General features: G+C 38.2%; 1 protein-coding gene across 4 annotated transcripts in view; it reads left to right on the top strand.

Annotated features, from left to right (window-relative positions):
- The window catches only part of LOC148362509 (zinc finger protein aebp2-like), a 32,760-nt gene extending 20,140 nt beyond the window's left edge, over positions 1 to 12,620 (top strand). For 2 of the 4 annotated variants that reach the window (XR_015850863.1, XM_088339943.1), the window contains 3 exons: positions 5,647 to 5,760; positions 9,514 to 9,543; positions 12,177 to 12,620. Coding sequence is in view for 2 of the 4 variants with exons in the window: in XM_088339943.1 (XP_088196069.1) it covers positions 5,647 to 5,760; positions 9,514 to 9,543; positions 12,177 to 12,189 (157 nt within the window). In the remaining 2 variants the exon portion in view is untranslated. Of the gene's footprint in view, positions 1 to 5,646; positions 5,761 to 9,513; positions 9,544 to 9,931; positions 9,967 to 10,195; positions 10,235 to 12,176 lie in introns of those variants that run through there. The other 2 variants (XM_088339942.1, XR_015850864.1) reach the window with 2 other exon arrangements.
- The last annotated feature ends 9,744 nt before the right edge of the window (positions 12,621 to 22,364 follow it).

Raw genomic sequence — 22,364 nt, 5'->3', positions numbered from 1 at the left:
TCCATTGACTATTTATACATATCGTTGCAGCCTCTGTCAACTCGTTCACTATTTGTGTGCAAGTACTTGCATTTATTAGACACGCTCGAATACTCTGTTTTTTGTTTTAACATTCTTTGGGGTTTGGGTTGGTGTTTCGACTGTACTTACTTTTACCATTTTCATGCTACATTAAGAAATAAAAGTAATTCGAATAACCTGCAGGAATGAGCAGGCATCACTCTCCAAGCGCTCCTCACCAACCCCCTTTCATCCTACCTAATTTGTTCTGCCCCCAAAAGCTTTGCTAAACTTCAGCTAAATACAGATAAGTGCTGTTAAAATTGAGGGATGAAAAGCTCATTGAACTCAGTTGGGCATTGTTAACACATACTTAATAGAGAACATATTGTATTTACTTGTGTGTAATCCCCACAATTTTGTACCCCAAAAAACACTCCGTTTGGGTGCGTGTCATACACAAGGTTTTACCATGGTACATTACCATATTTGAGCAATGATTGTTGTTGAAAAATATCACTGAGCACATTTGCACAACATTTGATGCTATCTATATTCAAACCCGGATCGTTGCAGTAGGAGCGCTGATTTTTAACCACTATACCACCACTATGGTTGATTAATGATGTAGGAACAGGCTTTAGTTTTTATTTCATGATCACAATCTTTATACTTACGATACCACGTTGTTGAATATGTACGGCCATCCTTAAAATCAGTCATTGACGACGTAAACTCTGAACACAATACCAAAATTAACTTTCCAATGTGTTTATTTAACGTCCAATTTAGTGTCAACTTGTGTCTGTTATATACAAGTGCGCGTTATACATAAATAAATACGATATTTAACTTTGAATTTTTTTAAGAACACCTCAAACGATGCAAGTAGCCGCTTGTAATTTACAGTAGTGTAGTGTGTTTCTGTTTCTAATGTCCCTTTTGTGAACTGATCCTACATTTTTTTCCACACCCATCCTCCAGAGGCTTTCATGCACTACATGTGAACTACCTTCACGCTTAACACCAAACGGACTGATTTAGCATGTGAATAAGCAATTTGGCAGGGTGGCCGCCTGCTATGCTGTATATGTGTGCGTGTCGGTCCGTCTGTCACAGGGGGCTCCGGCGATGACGCAAATGGTGACGAGAGGAGGAGGAGGGGTAGGCCATGAGGGAGGCAGGAGTACAGCCGGCTCGCTTAGCTCTTTGTTTCTGTCTTCTGCGAGCTGACTTGCAGCGCCAAAACTCGCTCACTCCTTCCTTTCAAGGCCATCATGTTGACACGCGTATAGTAAAGTGCAACTGAGCGAGGCAACACATCATGTGCATGCAACCCGGCTTGTCATACTCCTTTACCTCTGCGTACAAGATATGAACGAGTTCAGCTCAGCTGCTTTTCACATTATATTTGCGTTTATTGCTTCCTGTGCACAAAAGTCACATGTTTGGCTGCAACTTTCAACTATTTTAATTGTCGACTAGTCACCGACTATTGAAACGATTAATCCAAGGGTTGGGAACGTATGGTTCACGAGACAGGTATGGCGCTCTTCAGGAGTACATCTGGTTTGGTGATTAAATAAGGGCCATGCTGATCTTGTCAGTCTTGTTCCAATATAATAGTTTATAGAAAATCGAAGCAACACGGTAACCTACTGGTCCTCAATACATAAGGCAGAGTCCTGACTACGAATTAAAGTGACAGTTTTACCACCACCAATAACTAACGCTTTGGCTTTTTGTGTCTGCAGAATCCCGTACATGGGCTCATTAAACAATGCATGTTAACTTTTGAGACACTTCATGACAAAAACTTACAGAACAAACTTTAAACATCCGAAACACCAGCCAACACCCACAGCCATTTGATTGGGTAAGCAGTAGGGGTTGGCAGATCAAGTAACTTCTGAAGACAAATTTTAAGTGGTATATTTGTTGATATAAAATGCTGGAACTTTTTGTAAAACTTTGTTTTAAAATGTATGATGTGGCTCTCAAAATATATACAGTAATCCCTCGGTTATCGCGGTTAATTGGGACCAAAACCACCCGCGAAAAGTCAAAATCCACGAAGTAGCGAGGCCCCTTCAAAAATGCTTAAAAAAAAAAAGATGTTTCTTATTTTATTTTATTGTATTATTATTTTTTAGATCCGCGAAGCTCTGAACCCGTGAACGTGGAACCGCGAACGTAGCGAGGTCCCACTGTAAATATATATATATATATATATATATACTGGACTGTCTCAGAAAATTAGAATATTGTGATAAAGTTCTTTATTTTCTGTAATGCAATTAAAAAAACAAAAATGTCATACATTCTGGATTCATTACACATCAACTGAACTATTTCAAGCCTTTTATTATTTGAATATTGCTGAATTTGGCTTACAGCTTAAGAAAACGCAAAAATCATATCTCAAAATATTAGAATATCATGAAAAGTATACAAGTAGGCTATTCAACTAATCACCTGAATCATCTAATTAACTCGAAACACCTTGCGAGGGTTTCCTGAGCCTTAAAAACACTCAGCTTGGTTCAGTAAACTAAATCACAAGTATGGGGAAGACTGCTGATCTGTCTGCTGTCCAGAGGACCATCATTGATACCCTCCATCAGGAGGGTAGGACACAAAAAGAAATGTCTCAAAGAGCAGGCTGTTCACAGAGTGCAGTTTCAAAGCATATCCACAAAAAGTCTGTTGGAAGGGAAAAATGTGGCCGGAAACGCTGCACAACCAAGAGAGATGACCGCAGCCTTAACAAAATTGTGAAGAAGAGCCGCTTCCAGAATTTGGGGGAGCTTCAAAGACAGTGGGCTGAAGCTGGAGTCCAGGTATCAAAAGCCACAGTTCACAGACGTGTCCGGGAAATGGGCTACAATAGCCGTATTCCCATGGTCAAGCCACTTCTGAACTCAAGACAACGGAAGAAGCGTCTGACTTGGGCTATGGAGAAGAAGCACTGGACAGTTGCAGAGTTGTCCAAAGTCCTCTTTTCAGACGAAAGCAAGTTTTGCATTTCATTTGGAAGTCAAGGCGCCAGAGTCTGGAGAAAGGCTGGAGAAGAGCAAAATCCAAGTTGCTTGAAATCCAGTGTGAAGTTCCCACAGTCAGCAATGGTTTGGGGAGCCATGTCAGCTGCTGGTGTTGGTCCACTGTGTTTCATCAAGTCCAGAGTAAATGCAACTGTGTACCAAGAGATTTTAGAGCACTACATGCTTCCATCTGCTGAAAAGCTCTATGGAGATGAGGATTTCATTTTCCAGCATGATCTGGCACCTGCCCACAGTGCCAAAACCACCAGTAACTGGTGCACTGACCATGGCATCACTGACCTTGATTGGCCTGCTAATTCCCCTGACCTGAACCCCATCGAGAATTTGTGGGGTATAGTTAAGAAGAAGATGAAAGACACCAGACCTCCAAATGTAAATGAGCTGAAGGCCGCTATCGAAGCATCCTGGGCATCAATAACACATCAGCAATGCCACAGGCTGATTGCCTCCATGCCACGCCGGATTGATGCAGTAATCCGTGCAAAAGGATTCCCAACCAAGTACTGAGTGCATCAATGGACATTTTCAAATGTTTGATTTAGTTTTGCTATTATAAAATTATTTTTTTACTTGGTCTGAGGAAGTATTCTAATATTTTGAGATAGGATTTGAGTTTTTTTCAGCTGTAAGCCAAAATCAGCAATATTCAAATAATAAAAGGCTTGAAATAGTTCAGTTGATGTGTAATGAATCCAGAATGTATGACATTTTTGTTTTTTTTAATTGCATTACAGAAAATAAAGAACTTTATCACAATATTCTAATTTTCTGAGACAGTCCAGTAGCTCAGGAGGTAGAGCGCTCGTCTTGGGATCAAGGGATCCCAGTTCGAATCCCGGCTCGTCCGTGTAACATGTCGAAGTGTCCTTGGGTAAGACACTGAACCCCTAATACCCCCAATAAGCAGGTTAGCGCCTTACATGGCTGCAAGGCCCCTATTGGGAAATGTGGAGCACATTGTAAAGCGCTTTGGGAAGTCAGTGACTTGAAAAGCGCTATATAAATGCAGATCATTTCATTTTCATTTCATTTCATATATATATATAAATATATATATATATATATATTGCTGAATTAGTTGAATGATCAGATAATTATTACTTCTCTCTTAAATTTTGCATGAAGTTGATTAAATGTTGTGGTAAATAATTTTAAACACAAGAAAAATGGTTACAATGAAAAACACCGCTCACTATTTTACGCTTCTGTTATTGCTCGTTCACGCTTGCAGATTTTTAAATGAGTTGATTTTGTCTTTGTTGACATTAATAGCATTATATCGTGCATTGTGTTCAGGGCAGACAAATTAAGCAGGGCGGCGTGTGTGACTGTGTGTGCGGCCATAACAGGCTGATGTGACTGTGTGAACTGCCGTGATGGGCTGCTGTATACTGTCAGTCAAACACGCAGTTCACTTCTACGAATAAAAAAAGGAAGGGAAGGATAGCAGTTGGTAGCTTTTAGCAGCTTGTTACATTGAAAACAAAATTCATCAGCTAAGTAGGACTCTAAGGAACGTCAGAAGAATGCAAATAAATGCTGATCACCACTAGGTGCTTCATTATTATTATCAGGTTCCAGAAGCGATACGGGCAGCATCCCGGAGAAGGCAAGAGCGTTGCTGCTGGCCTGGCCTACTGCTTATGGCTAGGCCAGTAACTCGCTGTGGACCCTGTATCTTACCTAAGACTGGTCCATTAGCCATGAAATGGATGACTTAGAGCCCTACATTCAGGACGGTCTTATTTCAATCATCGCGGCGTTCTGTCTTCTTTCGATGACAATAAAACCGTTCATTCATTCTGCTATTATGTGTTGTGTGTTATTATTTGTAGATCTATAATTTTCTTTTTTAAACAGTCGTATACTCTGTCAGTAATGACATAATCTTGAGGTAAATTTAACTCTTTGAAGGCTTTTTGGAAAGTGCAACGCTACTTAGTGGATTTTTTACTTTTCGTGGGTGGTTCTGCTCCCCATTAACCACGAAAACCACAGGATCTCTGTACATCTTTTGTTGAACATACTAAGGGTCCGTTCCAAAATTCAGTAAAAATACCCCAAAATCAATTCGGCACATCGCTCAGTCATCAGAGACATAAATGCAAAAATAATCCTTGGCTCATTTTTTCGATACAGGCGAAATAATTATATATTAATATCAAATACATATTTTGTATCCCTGTAAACCAAGAACAGGTTCATTAGCAGCAGTACAACTAATATGATGTGCACTTTGTGAAGTACATTCACTGGTTAACTGGAAAGTCTGTAACAAAAGTACTTAACAATCCCAACAGTAAATAAATAAATTGTCCATGAGCGACTCTCAGCAGAGATTGTAATCATGCAGAGAGGCCTCACTCTGTTCGAAAAACTTGTCTGGGGTCAATAGTCGACAATGGAATTCACAGTCGACTATTTCTATAATATATTTTATCCTCAACGTTGTCATTTCATTGCAGCCCTGGTCACATGCAGATTTGAATCCGTTTTTGTTGGTGTTTTTAGTCTCTACTCTTATTTTAAGGGAAGGTGTTCACATTCCGGGGACTAAAAAGAGCCTCTTTATGTTTCCTCCCAGCCTGCCCGACGTGTGGGTGAATGAAACGGAGCGATCTCAACTCAAGACCAAAGTGGTACACTTATCCCAGTTGCCGCAGGAAACCGCCATGATGCTGGATCCAAACATATACAGGTGGGAGTCTGTACACGGCACTTGCATATATGTGCGTATTCGAGGAGACGTGCACCCACGCTTGTCCTTGTCGCCTGAAAATGCTTTCCCATACTAGTTTAGATAGAGTAAGCTCAGAGCCCCAGGGACTTCCATTTTTATTGGGGGCAGTTGACCATAGCACCAACTTTTTCAAAGTTACAAAAACTTGGCTCTTGACATTTTATTTCATTAATATGTACTTTTTTTTTTCAAATGGTCGTAGAGACGTTTTACATCCGACATCAGTAAAGTAGACAGTGATTTCTTAAAGCAACAGTGTTTATTATCTATACCTGTCAACTTATACATTTTCCCTATATTTTGTCTTTTTTTTATTATTATTTAAATTGTGTATGCCAGTGTTTGTCAACCAGTGTGCCTTGTCTCGTTTGCCGCTGGAATTTTCCCAATTTTATCCTTCCAAAAAATCAGGCCATTATTCAGTATTTTTGCTATCTTTAGATGAGGAACTGTAATAGTCATCCATATCAGTAGGTGGGAGTAGATTTTTATATACTTTTTATAAACTAATTATCTGTTCAGGAGGTAGCACAGTACATTTAATAACTTAATTTGTTTAACAAACCGGTTTATGATTGCACTGTACAAAATAAAAACATAAAGCGCATCATTCTTTTGTATTTTAAGTATTATTTTATTCTTTTTATATTCTAATTATATGCTTATGAGGTAGTACAGTGAAATATTTGACATAACTTCATTTTCAAACATTTTCGATGGAGGGTGTGCCTTGGAACTTTTTTATAAATATAAGTGTACCTTGGTTGAAAAAGGGTTGAAAAACACTGGTGTACGCCACATAGCAATTTTTGTATGTGAATATTCTTTTCTTTTTTTGTTATCTTTTGTTTGTTCCACAAGGTTTCTTAATTTTACTCATGCTGAGTTTGAGTTTTTCCTTTCCCTCGTGTCAGTTTTAGATCAGGGGATTTTGTAAATGTGTTCTGCGCAGCCCTTTGAGACGTTTTGTGATTAAGGACTATACATATAAACATGACTTGACTCAACAACATTCTGAGTACATGACTATGGCATCTGATACTCCCACTTCTTTGTTGCAAAATACAGTGGAACCTCGGTTCTCGACCATAACCCGTTCCAGAACCCTGTTCGAAAAGCCATTTGTTTAAACACAGAAATCATTTTTCCCATTACAAATAATGTAAATCGTTTTAATCAGTTCCAACCCCCTGAATGTTTACCTTTGTTTACCTTTAAGACACAAATAACATAAATGTAACCCAGGCTAATCATACGTTCGCGTACGAAAGATTAAGCTAACGTGAACGTGTAAAAATAAAAAAAGGATAAAGAAAATAATTATGAATAGGTTTTTTTACCTTTGTGGTGGTCAGCAGAAGGCGCAGATGGACGGTGAGAGGGATGGAGGAGGAAGGAAAATTATTGTTTGGAAGGAGAGTCCCCTTCCATAAAAACTTCGGGGAGCTCTTCTGTCTGAGGGGTGGTCACACGTTCAAATCTCTTTGCTACGGATGACTGGCTACAGGATGTTCTTTTCTCTTAAAATATCTATCCAATGACACTTGCTTCTGCCTTCTTTTTAGCACTTTTTGGAAGTGGTTCATGACAGTGTCATTAAAGTCATGATGACTCTGGTGGCTGCAGCTTCATCGGTGTGGTGAAATTCTATAACTTGGCCCATTTGCTACACATTTGTTTAATCTCAGACGTCCCCTAGTATATTGGAGGTGCAATTGCACCTGAAAAAATTAAAAGGAGTAAAAAAATGTGATGTGAAACATCCACCCCGGCGTTCGAACTCCGATTTTTTGACCGGACAGCGAAGCAAGAATTTCTTGAAATTTTTGGTCGGACTCCGATTTGTTCGAACTGAGAGGCGTTCGAAAACTGAGGTTCCACTGTAAACTAAATTGGGACAGTTTTTTTGTTACAGAGTAACAAAAACCGAGAACATAACAGATGATGTCTGTGAAATATTTTTGAAATGAAGATGTGAAATAAAGGCAACACTGAATTTACTGCATGTGGGGAAAGATCTAAGAAAGATGTTGAGAGAATTATTTGTGTTTATTTTTGGTAGACACATACTATCTTTATTTTTAATCTACAAAGTCTGTCCCGCTCTGAGTGAATAGGTGCAGCATTGTGTTTATAAGGTTTATTGTCTCCTAATAAAGGGAATTGCAATAGTTAATAAGAGTAATTGACTGAGGTTGACGGGCAGAATCATTTGACCACTAGTATTGTCTCGTCCAGCCCAAAATGAGTGCTTGAAAAGCACAAGGAAGAATACAAACTAAAGTGACTCAAAGTGACCAAAACGCACCACTTTTCTTCGCATTCCTTTTACCAAGCCTTTTGTGAGATTTTTTTTATTCTGGTACACTTGCCAACATTATGACAGACAATTATGTCAGCTCCCTTTAGGTGAGCCTCATCTTTAGTAAACAAATACTAATTTCTGGACCTACAAGTATTTAAAAAATGCAAGTTTAGATAATAGTTTATACATTTTTGCATTTTATTTAAATCCATTCAAGCGTTATCCTAAAAAATACATTTTTTTTTTACTTCTACAGGTTTGAATGATACACATTGTCAATTTAAAATAAAAATTCCCAATATCTTTTTAATATTTACTTTTGTATTTTCACTCTGTGTAATGTAAATGAATTGCAAAAAAAGAGTATTTTAAAGGGCAACGCTCATCAGTAAGTATCAAGCATTTAGATGGAAGGAGTAGATTTGATCAGATCCTTTTCCGCACATTAGGGGAGCCCCCAATTCCCAGTGTTGCTTCCTGTATCAGCGATTTCATTGTGTAGGCAGCCCCATATGGCGAGTAAGTAGTGAAGCAGTGTGTGAGACTGTAGAATAAATGGAATGAGTACAGACGGAGCTTTTTTCTTTCTAAAAAATATGACTATGTTCCATCGTCCTTGTCGGTGCAGAGGGAATGGCATTTTTGCACACCTGCAACGTGACTGTAACTGCATTGTTCACGTGACTGGAAACATCAGGCGATGAAAAGTTCTTGCAAAGTTTATGCATCGTTCTTGCATAACTTCGGTGTTTTTGCAATAAAATGTTATTTTGCAAGCATTGGAAAGCATTGTTTAGACGGCATTCACAAATGCAAAAAGAGAGCATGGAAATGATAGTTCTGCTTGAAATGCCACCAAAAGATGATTTTAACAGTAGTTTCCTTGAAAAAGAGTATTTCCATGAAACATAGCCATGGTCAGCTGTTTTTTACTAAACAATGATACAAGCTATAAACACACTTTTTTTAATGAAAAACAAGGACTTAAGCTTTTTTTTATATGTCCTATGCCTGAATAGCTACAGAGCTACATTTTTGTAGGCCTTTAAAAATGAGTCCAAGTGGCAAACATTGGCTGACACTGGCTCTTCCAATTTGAGAGAAAGATTTGGAATTGAATGAGTTAATAGTGAAAATAATTTGACTTGACTCTGAGTAAATGGAATTGCCTCAGCCCAGTAAGTTTTTCTTGTCCAAGGTTTTGCACTGTATTACATGCACAAACAAATCGAGTTGATGTCGTAGCTGAAAGAAAATGAGAAATTGCGTCTTTACATATAAGTGTTTGAAATTGCTCAGTGTGTCTGGGCACAAATGGTCTTTGGTAATTGTCTGCACTGTATTTTCCTCTGTGTTTTACTTGTTCTGCTCCACATTTAAAGACACTTCTTTCCATTTATTTCCAGAGCGCTTCCACAGAAACGTCTAAAGAATAGGTAAGTTGTAGCTCACTATCTGTAGAACCACATCCTCAAATCGGCTAATCATCATTTTTTTTAATAAAGCATTTAACTCTGATCCATTCCAAGCGTCAACTATAAAAATTTGACTCAATCTAAATTAGATTTTCAATTGCCAAGTCCGAAATCATGATTAATGTTCTCTTTTTCTTTTCTTTTGTTCTTATACTTTTCTTGAATATTTTCCGTTTGTTATTAGGGACATGTTGTGCCTTAAAGGGACATTGTGTAATGTTTAACCACTAGATTTAGCTGGATTGTGTAATGCAACCGAAAATGAGTGCTACAAAGCACGAGGAAGAATACAAACTATGGAGACTCAAAGTAACCAAACCGCACCATTTATCTTCTCTTTTTTGCCCAGGCTTTCACAAGGTTTTGGTTTTTGGGGGTACCCGTCAGACATGGGACCAAGTCACACATGTGCAAGTCTCAAGTAAGTCTCAAGTCTTCACCTTCAAGTCCCAAGTAAGTCCCAAGTATTTTTTTCTTGGGCAAGTCAAGTCACAAGTCAAGTCCCGAGTCTTAGATTGCCAAGTCCAAGTCAAGTCACAAGTCATAAAAACAGCGACTCGAGTCGACTCGAGTCCAAGTCACTAAGTCTCAAGTCCCCATGTCTGGTACCCGTAGCAGCAAGATGGCAGACAATTATGTAAACTCCTGCTGGGTGAGCCTCATGTTATGTAAAATAATCTTTTTTTTTTTTGACCTACCAGTTGATACTTTTTGCTTATTTTTATAATCTATATTGTTTTATTTTCAATCAAGTATTTGTTACCAATGAGAGCTGTTAAATCATTCACATTGTCCCTTTACATTTCCTCCCAAAACGTCCTTAAGAAAACCTTCGTTGCTGCTGTTCCAAAAAGACTAATCTCTATTTTATGTTTTTTTGTTTTTGTTTTTTCATGAATGAAATGTTTACATTGTTAAAAAAAAAACAAAAAAGAAAGAACATCATGAAAATGGTAATGTTTCTTCTTGAAATACAGGGATCAGAATTTTCCGCGGATCCGCGGATTTCCGCTGTTTTTGAACCCCAAAGGCATTCCGACTTTTTCACTTTTTCTCTTGCGTAGCAAACAAATTCAAAATCCGACTGTCTCACTCTTTCCTTTATTGCTCTGGCGCACCCTGGCGGCCGTTAGAAAAATTGGCCGCATTGTCGCACAAGCTGCAGGGACTGAACTGCATTTGAACTTATCTTGCAGTATTTACAAAAAAATCAGTTATGTGGGCAAATTATTTTAATCTTCTAAAAATGTTACTTAAATGATAAATATAAGCATGGTTTTGGACAAGTAAATTGCCTAAAACCCAGGTTTTTTTGGGGGGTGTGGCGGTGGGGGGGGCTCCGCCCTGGTTTATTCCTGGACGCTGGCTATTTCAGCTGAAAATGAAAATCTCCATTCTGATCCCTGGAAATAGCAACCAAAAAGTAATCCTTCGTTTTTGCACGGTTGCGTTCCAAAAAGTGCTGCAATAGTCAAAACCTGTGAAGTAGAAACCTTTATTTATTTATTTAACTCTATTATACACTGAAACCAAGAAGAAGTAGAAGTTGACTGCACGTTCCCGGTTGTTTGACTGACAGTATACAGAAACCAAGGAACCAACCCAGTTTACCGGCTCAAGCATTTGACTAACAAATCAAAGTACTGTACTTTATAAACATTTAGGTAACCCAAAACTTCTGTATTATAAATTTATCATTTTAAGAATAATCTTGCTGCTCTATTGACTCAGGACACGCCCTATTTTACTTCAGATATTTAGTTGCCATCATGTGGACTTCGAAAACAAACATGTGGCGCGAAAAGAACATTCCAGACAACAAATAAAAGCAGTGTCCTTCATAAAAAAAAATAAAAAAAATTTAACATATAAATTCTATACTGTCAGATTATAATTTTTAAAATAACCTGTAGATAAAGCAGCTTCCTACAAGAAACCTGATTTAGGCAAAACTCAAAACTTGGCCCAAAGAATTAAGTTATGTTATAAATGACGATATATTGTCATGTTATTTTTGCCATTTTACTTTTGCAAACCACATTAAAAATCAAAGATTCATTCTGAACGTTTCAAAACGATCCACTTTACTTAAGAAGATATTTGGTCACCATCATTTAAACGGTACTGGGAAAACAAAATGGTGGCATGCGATCTGCTTTTAGTCCATATTTGTTGTCGATAGAAAGTATTTTCCTCTGCCTTTTGGTGCTTTTGTTGCTTTTGAGTATTTCGTTGATGGTAGTCTTTAGAGATACTGAAAAAAAATGCGCGGCTCTGTTTTATAGTTTGGTCAGGTGTTTTTTTTTTTTTTTATGTGTACAACTTAGACTGCTACGTTACTGATACACAGGCAATAAAGGGGTGGGTTTTACAGTTAGCCAATCAGAATGTAGAACACATTGCACGATGAAAAAAAGTAGCGAAACCGCAAAAAGTAAACGTCAGTACAGCAAGGGATTACTGTTTATATCAGCACTTGATATCCAACCGAGTGAAAAATAAGTACTAATCAATGTTTTTTGTTTTGTTTTGTTTTTTTACTCATTTAAATAATTAACCAATGAATGTATCTCTTTGTTTCAATTGTCACTCAGCCTAGGAGTCTAAGTTGTTCCTGGACTGAATTTTTTTAGTCCTTGGTCTTGGAAGTTTTTCCTAACTGTGATGGGACACACGTCATCGCCATGCTCTGCAACGAGGCGTCGAACTGTAAGAAAAGTCCTTCACCAAGAACTTGTTGGAATCGTATCTGCACTTTTCAAAAAATATATATGGATAAAAATACAGTATCGGCTAATATCCAGTGTTGTAACGAAAGTTTTGTGTAGCAGTGATTTGTGTAACTTTGTGTAAAATATGTGTGCAAATTTGTAACTTATTTTTGTAACATGGTTTTGATCTTTGTGTGAATAATGGAACTATATTTACTGTGATAATTTTTATTTAAATGACCAGGAACTGTAACGTTTGGATTCGTTTTTGGAATCTTATCTGTATTTAATTTTGTTGTTCTGTCAAAATGAAGTCGTTTCCACAAACTTTTTTAACATGTGCAATAATACATGTCAAAGAAACAATAACTACTGAATAGGAAAAGATTTCCATCAAACGGTTTTTGCTTTTTTATATTTGAATATTTTCAAATTTAGGTTTTTAGCCTCCAATTAGCATTTCACGTTTCTCAAATTTGAGAACCTCAAACTTAACCGCACAAATCTTTTGTATATGTGCATCTCAAAAACATGGCAGAATCAAAAATACATTACAGTGGAATAGGTGGATTACTCTTAATAGAACAGTGTGTAATATTTGACCACCCTGTGTCGCTATATTATGTCCTGCAACCAAAAGCAAGTGCTAAGAAGCAAAAGAAAGATTACAAGCTATGAAGACTCCAAGTGACCATAGAGCTTGATAAATTCTGCTTTTGATATTAAACGCATGCAAAGGAGATTGCATCAGATGCCGGTTCTCTATTTTGAATGTTATGCCTCACCGTTGTTTGTTACTATGCACTGCTGACATCGTTGTCACTATGGGGCAATAATGTTGCTGTTCTTTGATACCACACCCTTCAAGATGGATTTGCTTTTTCAACCTAAGAGATTCAATAAAAAATAACGGACGCAGGGGAGGATCTTTAGAACAGCTTAGAATTTATGTTGTGTTTTGTATAGTCTTTTGTTCTTGCAAATTCAAATTTAAAAACGGACTAAACTTATCAAAGCTCCTATTCAGCCTTTTTGATGGTTTTTGGTTTTAATGGGTACCCGTAGCAGCAAGATGGAAAAATAGGCCAGCTCCCTTTAGTTGAGGCTCATGTTCTGTCTAATAAATTCAAATTTCTCGACCCACAAGCATTTTAAAAGGCGTATGTATATATAATAGTTAAAATGTAAATGGTCTGCATTTATATAGACCTTTACAATGTGCTTCACACACCAATAGCAGCGTCATCCATGCAAGGTAACTACCTGCTTATCGGGGGATATGGGGATTCAGTGTCTTTCCCAAGGACACTTCGACATATAACATGGAGGAGCCGGGAATTGAACCAGCAATATCCTGATCCCAAGACGAGCGTGTTACTCCTGACTTTTCTTTGGATTAATGAACTTTTTTTCCACACTAGAAGATGCTAAATTATACACACTATACCTTTTAATACAAAGGATATTCTGGATGATCATTTTTTTTCAATCAAACAGCAACTTAATCCCCTTACCTAGTTTTGGGACTATTTCGTTTACCAAGAGCAAAAATAAGGTTAAAACTTACCCCAAAAATCTCTTTTCCATACTCGTGGACATTCGCTTACATTTTCAAAAACCCAAGTGTTTAAAGACTCAATGCAGAGTTCAAAAGTCCAGTCAAACCATGTTTATTCATATAGCCCTCAATCACAAGAGGTATCAAAGGGCTGTGTAAACTACTATTACACCATACCTTGATATAAAAATGACATAAGGGCAAGGAAAACTAAAAAACCTCAACATGATGAAATGAAAAAACCTTGAGAAGGGGGCGCACATGAGGTAATCGCCCTTCCAGGATGACCAGACTCCAATAGATGTTGCAAGGGCATCAACAGGGAATACAGAGACATCATCAATATGAAATATAAGTGATAAGAGAGTATCCGGTTGACAGTTTCCGGAGGTCAACATCATTCATAATTTATTAAAAACAAGTGTGATTAAGCCTAGATTCAAACCATTCCACTGAGGTTGCAGATCGATTCTGAGGGCGGAGCATTCCGAATGGAAAACATTCTCAAACTTGAGAATTTCTTCTTGGCTCTTGGGATCTCTAGTAGGCCAGCAATTTCCAAGCGAAAGCTCAGAGCAGGTACAAAAGAAATATGAGGGAGCACGTCTATGCATAATTTTGTATAAAACCAACAAAACCTTCAACTCTTAAACTGAATTTGAGCCAGTGCAGGTCAGCCAAAATCGAGGTAATGTGATCAAACTTTTCTTCAGTGCCAAAATTTGCACCTTGAAGCAGAATCAACAAGCTGAGAGCAATTTTTTTGTTACTGATTGGCACCATGGGCTACCAGTTTGCATTTCTAAAATGACAAGTAATCATGATATTACTATGTTGCAAATATGTTGTTATCAGGTTGTCATTATTATTTGAGTTAAAATGGGCTCAGTCAGCCACTAAAACATTATGCAAGTTAAAAAGTAAATTTCGTAGGAAATCATTACCCTCGCCGGTGAGCTATTACCAGAACCAGTCCACGAACTACTCTGGTGCTTTTTAAGGTTCTACATGGTGCCTGCAGAAACCACAATGGATTCCCGTGAATTATCACTATACAGCAAAATCTAGTGGTTAAAAAATACACACTATCCCTTTAAACTCAGTGCAAAAGTTAGTCTGAAAAAATACAGTAGCTGTTTCATATATTGTGTTTGTTACAAACAAGCTGTTGAAGCATTCGTTTGTCCTGTTTCTCTGGAGTACTGTGTTTGTAATAAATCTCTGACTATGACAAGCGTTCACAAATGCAGACTGTTATTACCATGAGAGCGTGCTCGGTGGAGAACTAACACAAAACATGCATTTGTTTTGGTTTCAAAAGGTGTGTTTGCATGATACGATGGATTGGCTTTCTTATTTGGCATCCTCTTGCCAAAATGCTCAGAGAGAAACTTAAATGACTTGGCTGTCAGGCAGAGACTTCTTTAGCAGGGCCAATCGGAGCCAACACGATGCCCCAGCAACCATTTTTAATAGTTAGTAATGAGACTGCACATCCAATCAAAAAAGCAATTGTTAATTGTGCCTGTACGTCAGAGAAAAAAAAGCACAATACTTAATATTGAGAAAAAAAAGGCTTTTTTTCTGAAGCTATTTCACGTTTCTGATGGTGTTTTATAATATCTGTATGTAACATACAGATAATCCTAATATGCTTAGCATTAGTCCATGATTCTGATTATATACTGTCATGGAAATATTAAAAGTTGTGCTTCAAGAAACAGTGTGCACATTGTATGAATTGTTCTTACAGAAAACTTAGGATGGCCTCCATTTATAAGTTTATGGTTATTGAGGACTAAGTATGTGTCATGATCAATGTTCCCTGTAATTTTCCACGGGTCTGAGCGTTCACACAAAGTTGGTGAGCAACGCTTGAAACAACAGTGAGCAACCATAATCCCAAGTGTGGCAAGATAATTATCAAAAATGTCCAAAACTTGACATCAAGTTACATTTTGCTGAGTTTCCGGCATTGCAAAATTATTTTTCTCTTTTGAATAAATTGACTCATGTACTATTGCCAAGGTTGTATGGCCTACAAACGTCATTTGTTTTTAAAATTCTTTCACAAGATATCCCTTTCGTTTTATTTCCTGATATATTTTGTCGCATAATATTAACATTTTGGGGGGCTTATTTAGTTGGTTGTAAGATACAGAACTGTACTTAATCACATTTTTTAGTGGAAGTACAATGTTGGCAACAAGATTCACTTGATATAATTGGAAATTATTTGAATGCCACACAAACTTTTTATTCTTTTTTCAGTGTTTTTTTTTTCTTATTTTTTTTTATAATTCCTTTAAAAAAAATGTCATTGTGTTTATTTTTTCCGAGCTGTTACTTTTTTCTTGTTGTTCCCTATTTACTTTGTTCCTACATTTATTTCCTTTCTTTTTTTTCTGGCTTTTTTCTAAATTTTTCCTTCTTAATTTCTCTTCCTTTTGTTTCTTTTTTTCTCGGCTTTTCACAACTTTTTCATTTTAGAATTTTTTTCTTTTTTGTTCTATTCCCCCCTTCTTTTAAGTCATTTTGTGCATAAGTTTACTTAATATTTGGTCATGTTGAGATTAAAGAAGCAAAAACAACCTGAAGAGCCGTTTAGGACCCAAAAGAGCCGGTTCCTTTTAGTGAGCCGAGCCAAAGAAGCCGGTTCTCGACATACTCTACTAACTTTACTCAATTTTGTTCGACTTCAAAATACCGCATTTAGGACAGAGCGTCGGGGGAACCCGTGTATTTTTACCTTCATGCACTGTAACTTTGACTTAAGTCGCTTCTTAATAGGTAATTTTGAGCCCTCATGTTTGTGCGCTGGCTAGATTTTCTTGTGCGCCGAGAATGTGCGAGCAGTGCTCAATTGCGCACGCACGCAGCTTAGAGGGAACACTGGTCATGACATTAACACATCAATACATGATGTAATTCCTTAATGTATTATAACATGAAATTTACTCCTTTATTTATGCAATTTGTCATTTATCTATTTTGATATTTTGTCATTTATTTTGTCGGGTATTTTTCATATCAACAAAATATCACCTAATGGTTGATCAGAGATGAACGATTGGTGCACTTGTCTTTCAACCAATAGGTGCAAAGCTCAGCTAGTTCGACCCGCCCCTTTATTTCAAATACATTTTGTTGTGTCAAAATAAATGACAAAAAAACAACAAAAATACTACTGAAATAAATGACAATAAAAACTAGACAATTCCTGCAATTTTGAAAGTTGGGCGCCGGGGAAAATGGGACTTTGCAATAGAAGTATTATTCATTCAGGGGAAGTAAACAGAAAACCGTTAGAAAGTAGACGTTAGCGTGTAGCCATTCGCATGATTCGTTATCGTCAAGCATCTACTCGTTAGCATCTATTTTTTAGCATGTAGCCGTTAGCATGACTTGTTAGCATGTAGCCATTAATATGTAGTCGTTGCCATGTAGCCGTTAGCATTACATTGTAGCATGTAGCTGTTATTATGTCTCGCTAGCATGTAGCTGATAGTGTGACTCGTTAGGATTTACTTTTTAGCATGTAGTCGTTAGCATGTAGTCGTTAGCATATAGCCGTTAGCATTCATTGACACTTGACATTACAGCATGTTAGCCCCTAATAGAGATTGCTGACTTGCAAAACAAACGTCACGCCTTCAGGGCCATTAATGTTACAGTATTAACAAAGAAGGAAGAAACTTTTTACGGAAGATAGATAGATCGATAGAAAATATAATAAAACGGAGGATTATAATAGTTGGGCTGGCATCGGCGCTGTGCTTACAGTGTTGGTGGCAATGCGAGGCCAGTCCCAACTAATAAATTAATAAATTCATTTCATGTATTTACAGTAGGTATTGCATGATTTATTTACATTAGGTGTTTATTTATTTATATGGTATATATTTGTAGGTATTTATTTAAACATTTATTTCTACATATGGCACGTTTTCCATATATGGTGAGCTTCGCTATTTCACCAAGCACATTTGTGCTACTGTGCAGGGACGGCCAACATATTTTCCCTTTCACATCTTTTCCATCAAACTACTACTGATTACTGATCCAACTCCTAGTTGTCTATTGTTTTTTTTTCTCAACCTCTTGTCACTGAATTACTCCCGGTGAAGATTTTTTTTTCATCAATTAATGTTCAGTAGTCATTATTTATCAAGCGCCTACCTATTCATGAGAATCTCGTCCTTAAACTTCTCAAATAATTTTAGCTACCATAAATTCCGGACTATAAGCCGCTACTTTATTCCCTAACTTTCAACCCTGCGGCTTATTCAGTGATGCGGCCAATTTATGTCATTTTTCTAACGGCCGCCAGCGGCGCTCGAGTGTTTCTACCATTAACTGCCCTGTCACAGTCACCGTTTAGGATGAAAGCCACATTATTATTATTAAAGCTTTGAAAACTCTCTCGGTGTACCGTCTTTCTTTGTAAATATGTGTAACCAATGTTTAATATGTATTTGCAACTGTATATTTTTGTAATGTATTTATTTGTATTTATTTTAGACACTTATTCTGATATGTTTTGCACGGGTGAATGAAAAATGAGGGGCGGAACAAACGCGGGGTGCCGAGTTTAAGTACGGACCGCTAAAGGTGAGGGACAGACAAGGAAAGAAGAGGGGGTAAAAAGTTGGTTAAAGAAAAAGGAGTTGCGTGAGTAAATGTGTTCATCTGATATATTTTTCCCACCCTTACCTTTGGAAATATACACTTTTTACTTTCAACGGGACCCGGACTCTGCAGGTCTGCATCAAACCTTAAGTACTGGTATCATTTTCCGTTCATTTTGCCAGCTGTGATTATACTCTTAGGGATCATTTCTATTGTTTTTGACTTGTGAAGTACCTCCGGGAACGGTGCATTCGCAATGATCGCAGCAAGGCTTTAGGGCTAGGACCTTAGCTTGGCCTTTTGGCTGAGAGTAAGTGTCCCGGCTCCTAGACTTTGTAGCGTATTATGAACTGACCGATAACGGATAATGGATAATGAATAACGAAGATAGAACAATAATCCTTAAAAACCCCAAAACCCCACATTTAGTTTCAATCGCGGGACTTGAAGTCGGGTTTGGGTTAATTTTGTGTTTGTGATACATGTTTAAATGTGGGCGCATGCGGCTTACACATAGGTGCGACTTGTGTATGTACAAAATCGGTTTTGATCTTAAAATATGGTGGGTGCGGCTTACAATCAGGTGCGCTCTATAGTCCGGAATTTACGGTAGTTATATATCCAGTCATTTTTACACATGGCAGGATCGATCATATTAATTACACAATTCCTGTGATTCAGCATCCATTGTAATTCTTGTAATATATTAGAAAATCTCCAGTACCCCTTCTAGTGAGCCCAACAGTGCTGTTACCCTATTTTAAGAACTTCTGGTTTCCTTTATTAATGCATTCGACATTTCTGGATGCTTCTATTTTAAGGCCCTATCGTCGTATTAGACAATTTGGCATTCTAACATAGAGGGGATTCAGGAAGGTCAAGGGTAGAGAGCAGGCTATGCGTTGATGACAGATGCAGAAATACTTACCCTGGGTTTTTTCTTTTCTTTTTTTTCTTTTTCCTCTCGGAGTACATTGTGAACTCCAGCCCTCGGGACCACCAATTAGTGAAAGCATATTAGCGTCGGCTTCTCTGCTACCTTCCGTGAAACAGTGCAGATGCATCGTGCCCCCAACGCTTTTTCTCTCAAGGAGGGAGCTTGACAGATGGGAATAATGCCACGCTACTTTCTTTTTAACTCTTTCTGAAGCTTCGGGCTAAATGAAATGCAGTGTTGGGACTAAAGCGTTGCATATGAAAAATCCTTTACATTTAAATCATTAATTTAATAGAACACAAATAAACATTATATTACCATCTGAGGCAGCACGTCGGCTAAGTGGGTAGCGTGTCCGCGGCACAGTTCTGAGGTCATGGGATTGTATCGTCCTGTGTGGAGTTTGCATGTTCTCCCTGTGCTTGCGTGGGTATCTTCCAGGCACTTCGGTTTATACACACATTTAAAAAAAATGCATGTCATGTTAACTGGCCGGTCCAAATAGTCCCTAGGTGTGAATGAGCGAGTGAGTTGTGTATCTCTGTGTGCCCTGCAACTGGCTGGCAACCAGTTCAGGGTGTTCCCTACCCACTACCTGAAGATGCATGGGATGGGCTCCAGCACCCCCGCGACCCTACTGAGGATAAGCAGTGCTGATAATGGATGGATGGATTACAATCTGATTTCACTTCTAAACCGAATGTATTCATTCAGAAATGGTTCCTGTGCTGTGAAGTACCATATTTTCCGCGCTATAAGGCGCACCTAAAAGCCTTTATTTTTTTCGAAAATTGACCATGCGCCTTATAATACAGTGCGCCTTATATATGGATCAATATTAAGTCGCAAAGTCTTGCAACTAAGGCAAGCAGCCGCCGACTAGATTTTCCCCCGAAGGCGAAGTCGTCCGCGGTGTATGCTGGGATACATATGCCGGCGTTTCATTTCCCAGCCAATGTGTCAATCATCATTTGAATCGATCTTTATTGGCTAAAGTTATTCGGAGGTAAAGGAGGCAGATCCTTTTTATCATTTACAGGCTCGCATAGGCTAAAGGGGCAAAACAAAGCCTGCAATTGGCCGAAAAAGATGAATGTGAATAGCAAGTTTGGTTGTCTACGGCATAGAGTAAACATGATTTACCATTCTGTATTTGTAAATATTTTACTCTCCTGGATTTACTACACTCACGGATATAAGAGGACCATGCTTGCACATTATTATTGAACGCAACGACTTCGGTGAGCTACTCCGGCTCTATATTTTCCCAGTATCTTGTTTCAGAGTGATAGCGATGTTTTTGTGATGGGTCTTTTTTAAATTGAACTCAATTCCAAGTGTTTATTGTCATATACACAGTAAAGTTGCGAGCAAAAAAGAAAATAGAAACTAAGGAATGGTTGGCATTTCTTGAATCCCAAGACTTTAACCTTCCGAATGATAATTGGAACGATGCATTTGTGTGACATTGTACAGACACCGCATCCGCACGACACGTATTTGCTTCTTTGCAAGATTTCGGAATGTTTAGGGGGTAATACGTTTTTGTCGACATTCCCATTGTAGCGCCTTATAATCCGGTGCGCCTTATGTATGGAAGATATAGGACCAAAAACTATTTTTTGGTTGTGCGCCCTATAGTGCGGAAAATACGGTACTCCGAAATATCTCCTTTTCGCCAGCTAGCTTGGTAGTAAATGATGTCCCAAGTAGAGGTAAGATCGGGCTTAAAAAATCCAGGCCAACCCGACCCAGCCCTCAGGTATATAAGCCTGGCCGAACCCGACCGATTTACTTGATTTAAGGGAACAAGCCCGAGTAAACGCGAGGGTTTTATTCATGTATTTATTTTTTTAATGCTTTATTGAACAAACGCATATACTGGACTGTCTCAGAAAATTAGAATATTGTGATAAAGTTCTTTATTTTCTGCAATGCAATTAAAAAAACAAAAATGTCATACATTCTGGATTCATTACACATCAACTGAACTATTTCAAGCCTTTTATTATTTTAATATTGCTGAATTTGGCTTACAGCTTAAGAAAACTCAAAAATCCTATCTCAAAATATTAGAATACTTCCTCAGACCAAGTGAAAAAAATAATTTTATAACAGCAAAACTAAATCAAACATTTGAAAATGTCCATTGATGCACTCAGTACTTGGTTGGGAATCCTTTTGCACGGATTACTGCATCAATCCGGCGTGGCATGGAGGCGATCAGCCTGTGGCATTGCTGAGGTGTTATTGATGCCCAGGATGCTTCGATAGCGGCCTTCAGCTCATTTGCATTTGTAGGTCTGGTGTCTTTCATCTTCTTCTTAACTATACCCCACAAATTCTCGATGGGGTTCAGGTCAGGGGAATTAGCAGGCCAATCAAGGACAGTGATGCCATGGTCAGTGCACCAGTTACTGGTGGTTTTGGCACTGTGGGCAGGTGCCAGATCATGCTGGAAAATGAAATACTCATCTCCATAGAGCTTTTCAGCAGATGGAAGCATGTAGTGCTCTAAAATCTCTTGGTACACAGTTGCATTTACTCTGGACTTGATGAAACACAGTGGACCAACACCAGCAGCTGACATGGCTCCCCAAACCATTGCTGACTGTGGGAACTTCACACTGGATTTCAAGCAACTTGGATTTTGCTCTTCTCCAGCCTTTCTCCAGACTCTGGCGCCTTGACTTCCAAATGAAATGCAAAACTTGCTTTCGTCTGAAAAGAGGACTTTGGACCACTCTGCAACTGTCCAGTGCTTCTTCTCCATAGCCCAAGTCAGACGCTTCTTCTGTTGTCTTGAGTTCAGAAGTGGCTTGACCATGGGAATACGGCTATTGTAGCCCATTTCCCGGACACGTCTGTGAACTGTGGCTTTTGATACCTGGACTCCAGCTTCAGCCCACTGTCTTTGAAGCTCCCTCAAATTCTGGAAGCGGCTCTT

Source organism: Urocampus carinirostris, chromosome 7, assembly GCF_059441175.1.
Source record: "Urocampus carinirostris isolate Australia breed hairy pipefish chromosome 7, RoL_Ucar_1.0, whole genome shotgun sequence".
In the NCBI taxonomy this organism is placed as follows: Eukaryota; Metazoa; Chordata; class Actinopteri; order Syngnathiformes; family Syngnathidae; genus Urocampus; species Urocampus carinirostris.
Note: the sequence above shows the minus strand (reverse complement) of the source record. Positions and strands in the feature narration are given on the sequence as shown.